General features: G+C 38.7%; 1 protein-coding gene across 3 annotated transcripts in view; it reads left to right on the top strand.

The window, feature by feature from the left end:
* The window catches only part of DNAL1 (dynein axonemal light chain 1), a 22561-nt gene extending 17201 nt beyond the window's left edge, over nt 1-5360 (top strand). For all 3 annotated transcript variants that reach the window (XM_035900967.1, XM_035900968.1, XM_035900966.1), the window contains exons 5-9: nt 158-267; nt 933-988; nt 3721-3776; nt 4385-4511; nt 4923-5360. In XM_035900967.1, coding sequence (XP_035756860.1) covers nt 158-267; nt 933-988; nt 3721-3776; nt 4385-4511; nt 4923-5119 — 546 coding nt within the window. In that variant the 3' untranslated portion in view covers nt 5120-5360. The remainder of the gene's footprint in view (nt 1-157; nt 268-932; nt 989-3720; nt 3777-4384; nt 4512-4922) is intronic.
* Nucleotides 5361-9772: the final 4412 nt, after the last annotated feature.

The following is a 9772-nucleotide window of genomic DNA, read 5'->3' as shown; positions in this document are numbered from 1 at the left end:
AACAGTATTCAAAATGCTTTCTCTTTTCAGTAATATCTTTTAGTAGTGTATTGAAATTACTTCTATAGTAATTACTTCTATAGTAATTTTTTAGTATAGTAATTTTTAGTAATTGCATGTAGCAGTGAATATCTTCTTCACCTTCTCTTTTCTTTAGGAAGAAAAAAATGGTCAGAAGGCTTCGGAGGCAAAGGAGGTGAAACTGTACGGTCAGATTCCTCCTGTAGAGAGGATGGATGAATCTCTCTCCACGCTTGTTAACTGCGAGTAAGTTCAGTTAAAAACAAAATGGAAACCAAACATTCTCTTCACTTTTTATTAGTTTTCAGGTATTTTGCTGTCCACCTGGCAAATATGTATTTACTATGTCTAAGCGTGGCCTTCAAAGCAGCAGCTTTCTCTTTTTCTCAGCTAAGCTTGTCTTTCCACACAAAGTTCCACTTTTTAATTCTAAGATCCCTGTCACCTAACAGAGAGGATGTTAGGGTAGGTTCTGTATTGATATTTGTTGGTAAATTGCTTATTGGTATATCATTACAGGTCCATGTTTGGAGTCTATCAGCTAACTGGCACATTTATGATCCATTCCAAAATTTATGAAAAAAAAAAAAAAAAAAAAGACCTAAACAGGACTTTCAGAAAGAAATTAGAGCCATTTAAAAAATAAATGTCCATGCATTTGTTAAGGCTAGGCATAAAAAAGATAATCCAATATGTTGTGTAACTAACTTCTACTTTACCAGAAAATAAATAAGGTTGCAGAAGTCTTGACGGTTTGAGGATATTTTGAGTCTGTTTACACATGCAGATAGTTTACCATCTAGTGAGAGAAGAACAGACATTTATTTCTAATGCAGTGGTCTTTGGACATTGAACTTTTCTGATATAGTGAACCCTTGTATGTTGTGCATTGATTATTCTTGCTTTTAAAGGAAACTATCGCTGTCTACAAACTGCATTGAAAGAATCGCCAACTTGAACAGCCTAAGTAAGTGACAAGCCAGTGATTGATTATGTTTGTTTTCTAGTTGCTTGGATATGATATACCCCATAATTCGTTATGCATCTCCAGCTTTATACCTTTTCTTATCCTTTTTCATTCCTTCATCTTCAAAAATTACAAGTGACCTTTAAAATTAGCAGAAAAATCTCTCTTAGCGGAGAATGCGCGTTTAGCAATAATAGTGTATTAAAGCACGTATCCCTGTGCATTAGCTGTGGCAGTAGTCTCACTGTGCAAGTTCAAGAAAAAATCCATTCAGAAGGCAACTTTGTAACTTCCAGTGGGCCTGAGTTGTGATATTCAAAACCTAAGCAGTTCTAGAATGATTTAATGGCCAATTTCCATGCTTGTGATGGCGACAGTCTGCAGCTCAGCAGCTGTGTAATTGTGGTATTGGTTGGAGTGAGATTTGAGTGTTGTAGATCTGGATGGAAAAATACCGTTCCACTTCGCAGAGGATTTGGATATACTTGGTTTGATTTTGTTCTTCCTTGAAAGGGGCATGTCCATGACACCTTGAAACTTACTGGCTTACTGACTTTAGGACAGAAGTCTTAATGGTCTGTCCTCAAGACTTTGACTCTGTGGCATGAGGCCAGCAAAGAGCTGCAGGTTTTGGGCTGGAGCTTCCAGGCTTTTCTGTCCCCATCAAATTGCTAGCTGGACAGACAAGGAACCTGGAATCCCATCCTTTCCAGCTACGCACCAATGGGGCTTGTCAAGGAGCTTGGTGAACTTACTCATTTTCATAATATGCTCAAACTTCAACAAATTTGCCAATACTAATCGGGGAAAAAATATTCCAGTAGTCTTTCTAAATAACTGTATTGTAGTGTTTCAATTTGAGTAACTTTATCATGAGCAAAAAATAAAGCAATTATGTATGAAACCAATGAAATATTTTAGTGTGATAAAACATTAAAAGCCTTCAAGGCATCTTAAATATACTAATAAAATGTAGAATCACCCAGTCTGTACCAAATTTTTCATCCTAAAGCCAGACAAACTAGAACTGCATGATCTATCTCCTAAAGGTATGGAATATGAGGAACTCACCATCTCTGTTGGCTTCTGTGAAAGCGAGAGAAAGCAGTGCTTATAGCTGTAAAAAACAAGCCAGTAATTATTACAGTTTTGCTTATTGCAGAGAGGATGCTGAGAAATCTTTTCAAGCATCTACACTCTTTTTAGACGGAAAAGATTAGTATTAATGTATATATCAGATACTGTAGTTATGTCAAGTAGATAATGCTGTGTAAAGGATCACACCCCTGTATCTGTACATGTGAGGAAGATGTTTTAAATGACAGCACAAGTGTTGGTTTTGTGTTTTAGAGAGTGTATGTGTTCCATGAGGGAGATCTTTCTTCCTTTAAAATACAGACTACCTCAGAACAAGAGTAATAAAAAAACCAGTAACAGCAGTTAGAAACAATTTTAAGGCATGGGTTTTTAAGCAATCTGTCATTTTTGTATTTGTAAGCATCCTTTAATTTCTTACAAATTTCAGAAGATGGTGCAAACTTATAATTTACAAATGTGAGTTACAGACAGAAGAGCTGGCTAGACCAAAAGGCCATCTCCCAGCGCTCTCCCCTGGGGATGGGGATCCTTAGCCATATTCTGGAGAATATTAGCTGTAGTAGGCTTTAGACTTACTGATTAAGCTTCTTCATTTTTGGGGCATGGTCGTGTATTAAGCTGTTGTGTTTAAAAAGAAAAAGAATTCTTGTTGTACCTCAACTTTTCAATGAAAACTAATCTTCCTGTTTCAGAATATTTGCAAGGTGTGCTTTTATCAGGTGTGGCTTCATCCCTGCATTTCTTGAGACAGAACATACAAGTATCTATTCTACATCAGCCTTGAATCTTCATCCGTAGCAATCTCTGGGCACCGTGTGTGCTGTCTGTGGAGTATCTCTTGCTTCTTGGCTGGAACTGTCATTGGTCTTGCCATTAATTATTGTACCATGTATTTTCAATCATTATGCATACAAGAGCAAAACAAGATCATTAAGTATTTCATCCTTAATACAGTTAAGAAGTGTTAAAACATTCATGAAAGGTATAGATCCAAAGTTAACCCAGCTACGTGTTGCAACTCAGTTTGCTTGTTTACACCTGCAAGAAAGCTTGTGTGAAAAAATGAAAATGAGTTACACAAAAAGACTGCTATTTTGTGATAGCTTTGAGTTACACTAGTATTAGACTAAACCCCAGCAAGAACAGCTCACTTGGTAAGGAGTTTTGTCTGGGTCCTAGAATAAGTTGAAATGTCTCTCATCAGACTTCTGTGAGACAGCTTTATAAGCTGCATCTATTCTAGAAATCAAATCTGCTGCCTTAAAATAAGATTGGAGAAGAAGGGGTATGAACTATGTAAGATCAAATCCAGCAAAACTAGAGTTCAGGTGCAAGGTGAAATAATAATTTTTATTTGGTATTTATCTGGATTGAATTTCAGCTAGGTAACCTACACATGAGCAGCTTTGCATTTCTGATCATGTTTCTGAGCTGTCCAATGTATCCATTCCTGATGATCTGTGTAGGTCAGGAGGTTTTGGTTTTGTTACGTCATTCTTCATTAAGGCGGCCTGTTCAGAGTGCAGTTTATTTGTAAGTAGAATATGGTGTTTTACCTGACTTGCAGCATCTTCTTATATTTTAAAAAAAACCCAAACATTTATTAACAAGAAATTTTCTTTTATCTATTACAGAAAATTTAAGGATTCTGTCTTTGGGAAGAAATAACATAAAGAACTTGAATGGATTGGTATGTGCTTCTTAGTATCAATTTTTTGCTAACAAAATGGAGTGCTATCTAGAATGTAGGATAACTTCCCTATGTTCATAAAAGTCTTCGCTCAATTTATGTTATTACCTAGCTATTTTTTTCTCCTTTCACTACGATCTGTTCACATTGCTTCTGAATTTTCAGATAGTCTTTCTCTTTTTTTTGTTGTTGTTCTTGTTTAAACAGTCTTCATGTTTGGAGATTCGTCAGGGCTAATTTACTACATACTGTATAAAACACTCTCTAAAGTAGTTGTTGAATTGCATTCACTTCATGTATACTTGCAGTGCACAAGCAGTCAAATCTGTCTCCTCTGCTGCTATGCCTTAAGAACAACTACTCCAGCCAGCTATTCCTTGTCTTACTCTAATATTGTGATTGCTGTCCTCCTAAATATATTTCAGATCCTTTGCTCTTAATTCCCATGAGTACTTACCATGCGTAATTAGGGACCTGCTTAAAAGGAAATGAGGACCAATACTCCTTAGTATTTTCTCACGTGAGGTGACCTGTAGGGGGTGAAGAGAGAATCTGAAGAATAAGGAAGATATACTTCTGCTTACCTGAGTAGTCCTGTCATTTTCCAGGAGGCAGTTGCAGATACTTTAGAGGAGCTGTGGATCTCGTACAACTTTATTGAGAAACTGAGGGGTATCCGTGTAATGAAGAAGCTGAAGGTTCTTTATATGTCAAATAATTTGGTGAAAGACTGGGGTAAGCCATGCCTCTCTATTCTCTAACGTCTCCTGCAGTATGGTGAATGCATGAGTTAAGTCACCAAGTAAAAAATAGTTCTGTATGTTACAGGGCTTTAAGTCTCACTGATAAACCTGCAGACCTATGCAGAATCCCTAAATATCCACTCATGCAAGAGAGTAAAAATAGTTAGAATGTTGAATTTAACTTCTAAGCCCAACTGAATTTGTTCTTTGAATCATCTTTCTCGGACTTCTTTTAAAATGCATACCAATTCTTTAACCTGATACCAGTTTGAGCCCAAACAGTCCCTATCCTGTTGTATCCCATGCTATTTATGTTTGCACTGAGTTTGAAAGGAAGGTTTGGTGCAGATGTACTTTCCATGTTCCACAATCTGGTTGGTGTTTTCACCTTTGTTGGTTGCAGCAGAGTTTGTGAGACTGGCAGAGCTGCCATTACTAGAGGATCTGGTGTTTGTAGGCAATCCACTACAAGAGAAATACGCCTCTGATCAGAAGAACAATTGGATCGAAGAAGCCACCAAACGAGTACCCAAGCTGAAAAAGTTGGATGGTGAGTTTGAGGCATGTGGCAATTGGTGTGAGTTAGCAACTTTATATTAAGACAGCCATGGGGAAGTGAATCATAAGCTCAGAAATTCATCTGTGTGCCCATGTAATATTTCTCCCTCCTCTCTTTGGAGTTATTCAGAAGTAGGGTAACTTCTGGCAGCTGATTTTTTCAGCCCTGGCTGCAGGATCTTCTGAAAGTGTTTGATGGATTTTGGAGTCCAAGTGGTCTTCTGGCCCACAGTTGGGCTGTACTCTTGAAGTGATCCAGTCAAATAGTTTTAGTGCATAACTAATAGGGAACTGAAACATACTGGTTTGAAGCTCTCTTGTGGAGTTCACACATTGACTTGTGTAACCATATAGTTAAATATTTAGCATTAAATAAGTTAGCAAGGCTTTCATCTGCCACGTTGAATTACAGTTTTCATAGTAAATTTGATTTACAGTTTTCCCCAACAAAAGAGGGTGACATGGGGGAATAGGGATAGACAGGGATATGTTCTGGTTTGCTTCTGGTGCAGGGGCAAGTTTTCAAAACTTCGTGCAAGTTTCCTATATGCCTGAACATCCCCCTCTTGTCACCACACTAAGCCTCAGTTTGTGCTCTCCTCTCCTTTTTGCCACTGATGTGAAAATATATTAATGCGTGTCCTCATTAGTGACTAAAAGTGAGGTAATTTTAAAATCTTTTTTTCAAGATGTTAAATTTCTGTTAATGGAGATGTAAGCTGTTTGCTGGTACCTGCTGTTTACTAAAGCAACGAAGAGGAGAGCAGGACTAGTAACACTAATAAAAAGTCAGAGTAGCAGCAGGGAAGGTACGAGTGTAGGGATGGAGACAAGAGGACAGCATCAGCATGGGGAGCATTGGGTGGGCAATCAAAGCCAGAGCAACTGAAATAGTAAGAATTCTTGGGAAATGGAAGCCTGATGAGAGAAGTGTACTGCTATGAAGGATGGCCTGCAGTAGGCCATTTGCTGTTATAGCAGAAAACATTTTGAGAGTGAAACAAAAAACGGAATAGGGTAAGTATCTGTATGGGCAAAGACTGGGAGCAATGGACAGCTCTGAATTAGGCAGGTACATTTCCTATGCGATGTAGAAAGAGAGGATGGTATTTAAGAATGGAAACAACAAAAACCTAGAATGTTGAGCAAAAAAGAAGTCAGAAATGTTGCAACTGGCCATAAGATTCTTGCTGTTACACTGTCCCAGGATCCTATTATGCTTATGTACTATATGGGAGAGGACTAATAATAGGGACCTCAAAATTATTGAAATGGTTGAAGATCTTCTGGACAAAAATAAGCACTGAAGGTCTCTTTCAGCATGTAGGTGTCTCCTTTCTGTTAGTTCCTGTGCCAGGAACCCTGCTCAGCAGTTTGGTGCCTAAGGCACAACAGAAACCAGGCTCTGGTGGTTTTATTCTCCATTTCCTACCTGTGAAAAAAGAAATGCAGCTCCCCAGTCGTACAGTAAGCAAAGGGCTCTCACCACAAAGCCTCACCATAGTTCCAGTTTCTGCCTCAAGCTGAGCAAAGCATTGGTATGACCCAGTTCCCATTACCTAGGTGATAGTGGAGATGAACGAACATACACCTTCACAACCCTGCTGTTGCTGTACTAGTTATTCAGGCATGTATTTAATTGTGCTATTTCAGCATGCTGTGAGCTTACCTGTACTACTGAGTTTTGCTACTGTGAGGAAAATTTATAAATTGATAAATCTTTTGGGGGCTACTGGCATTTCAGCTTATTTTAAATTCATGAACGCATTGCTATGAGGCGGTGTGAGCCCTGCAGACTGCTACAGTCTGCCCTTGCTCATCATGGCAGTTAAGAAGTAATTTTTTTTTTTCCAAGTACCCAAGAGATGGGTATAGACAATTACTCTACTGTGCAATGCAGCTTTATTCCATGACATCAAAGAGATGTGACCGTATTGCTTCTTGGATCCACATTAATATAATTGTATTTTGTAGCCTGGACATCCTAGTTGGGTATCATTGAGGAGGTATCCTCTACTGACTTGGTATATATGTCGTGGAAACGGCAGCACAAAGTAGGGGCCCAACAAGAGAAGGGTGATGTGCTGGTTGGTTGTTAGTTGAACCGCCATGGCACATCTCCCAGTGACCAAGTTAGGCTGATCTTTGCAGGTCCTGCTTTAGTACCTTTTTTATTCCCTGTTACCCAAGAAGTTGGAAAAACATGCAACAGAAGATCTCATCAGTTGAAGGCTTTTCTAGTTAAGGGCAGTTCAGATTCATGACAGTTAGAAACAGTGGCAGGAAATACAACTTTCCTTGTTCTGCCAGTCTGACTCTTTCTGACAGTCCAGATTAGCTTTCAGGTGTATCAGCATTAACTGTATCTTTCTCTGCATCATCTATTTGTTCTTAGTTATTAAAGAAGAAGAAGATGAAGAAGGAGCAAACTGATGACACTTTCTTGTTGGGTATTTAAATAACTCCAGATAGCTCGGCACATAGAACTTTTATATAAATGTTTGTTATGAAGAAAATCTTTGGGCAATTTTTACAAGACCAGCTTATCTCCACAGTCTGTCACCCAAAGAGTCAGTTACCAAAATTTAGGCACAACAATTTTGTCAAGCTTATGACACCTTCTGTAGAGACCAGTGGAGCTGAGTTTATCTGCTGTTTGGCTAGCGAGAGATCTTTACCTAAACTAATACATAGCTATTTTTAATCCCGGATTAGCGGTGCTTGTTATTCACTCTTGGGTTACAATAGAACCATTTTAGTTGTTAGGTGCAGCTGGCCAATATTATCATTGAAAACACTAAGGCCAAAAGAACAATGTTGTGGTTTAGAGACATGTTACAGGCTTTGCTGTGTTTAATTTTGTCATGGGAATCCCTCTATTTTAAATATGCGGGTTTTCCTTTTCATCCCCTTAACTGTTATGTCAAACAGGCCCAGTTGTTGTGGACCTATGCACAGAAAAGGTATTGGCCTGATGAGCACTTGTTACTGGCCTTACGTTTTGAATTGGGCTTCTCGCATTGGAACTCAACTGCATTGCTTTGAAGGCCATGTATAACTTATATATTTATTTATTTTAAAGAGGCAATGGGAATTCTTTGCATGGTTTCAGTGAGACTAAAATATCTGTTAGCTTTTCTTTTGTCTCTTAGTAGGAAATTACTTTCGATTGGAATTATGTGGTCTGTTAGCCTACAGCTGGTTCCTCATGTTGGTTTGGGTCACTGGTGGACATAACCTTTCTCAGCTCTGGAATTTTCCTGTAACTAAGGCGGCTGATACTAATACAGAAACAAACAGTGAACAAAAGACCTGGGTTTGAGGTCAGAAAATTTTTGGTTTGGGGATAGTTTTTTGTTTTTTTTTTTTTTTTATGAAAGCACAGATGTAAGCAGTGAGAGAAAGTGGATGTAGTTAGTGGAGAAGGTGAGACGAGATGGAAAGTGAGCATTTGGGAAAAAAAGCATTGAAGACATACTAAATGTGCTATATTGCGGGGTAACCAGTTTTAGTGAAGCCCCCTTATGTGACAGGTAACTATTTTTAATGAAAAGCATTAAGCAATGATGAAGATGTACCTGACTGCACTGTTGGATGCCAATAGTGGGGGTTATTTTTCTTCTTTTCTTTAGCAAATAGATCAAGTCACCATAGTAGGGTTTTTTTTCTGCAGCTTGGTTTTTTCGTTTTGTTTTGTTTGTAAGCTTTTCTTCTAATTCATGGCACTGTCTTTGTTTAAATTAAAATAGTGACAAGTGTAATAGTGACAAGTGTACCTGCGGGTTCCAGCCTGGCATAGAAGGGATGGAGACAGAACGCCACTCTCAATTATTTTGTTTGTGAAGGTGTGGCAGGAGTTGAAATCTTGCAAGTTATGGTCAGAGATAAAAAGCTTGAATCGGCCCAGACAACAGTCGGATTGATCTCGACTCCAGGTATATTTGTAGTAGAAGATAATTCTCTCTCTAACCAATTTCTAGGTGAACAGTGTGAAGTAGAAGATTACAAGACAATCACAGCTTAGTTTCAATATATTGCTAGTTATTCTAGGATTGTTAGAGGAATTCTTAAGCATTCCACCTTAAATTGGCAATTGCTGGTAAGGCTTGAGTTTGATTTAGATTCATTGCTTAAAATAAGGTCAAGAGAGCAATGGCAAAAACTGTGGACGTTCTTCACCTAGCACAAACTATTTCCAGGCACCTGTTCTCTTGACCAGAAAGCAGTTTGTTAACTCCAGCGAGATAGTTATCTTACAGAGAACTTTACAGTTGTATGTAATTTCTTTTAGAGTTATTCTCCTTGCTTTATCGTTAGTAAAGGCACCATTGACCAAGAAGCATGATGGAAGGGTGGGGATGTAGTCAACAGCCATTTCATATTGGCTTCTTTTAAAACTAAGCTGCTCAGTTCACTTGCAGCCAACCACTTTTGGCAAAGTGGGTGTGCTTTGGCAGTACACAGCCTGTGGCATACTAGGCCCCTGCTGACCCCATCTACCTTGGTGGGGCAATGGGGGATTGGCTTGTGCCCGTCATGCCTGTAGTTAGTGTTTAATGTGAGCCAGAGCTTGAGCGGGGCAAAACTTGACTCCTGAATACTACCAACAAACAGAAATGCCGAATTCATCTGTGTGTTTGGCGACATTTTCAGAACAGACCGTGCAGTGCTCTTGTTGTAGTGCTTGGCCACGCA

This window comes from Egretta garzetta, unplaced genomic scaffold (genome assembly GCF_000687185.1).
Source record: "Egretta garzetta isolate BGI_Z169 unplaced genomic scaffold, ASM68718v1 scaffold828, whole genome shotgun sequence".
NCBI classification, from domain to species: domain Eukaryota; kingdom Metazoa; phylum Chordata; class Aves; order Pelecaniformes; family Ardeidae; genus Egretta; species Egretta garzetta.
This window is presented reverse-complemented; position numbering and strand designations above follow the sequence as displayed.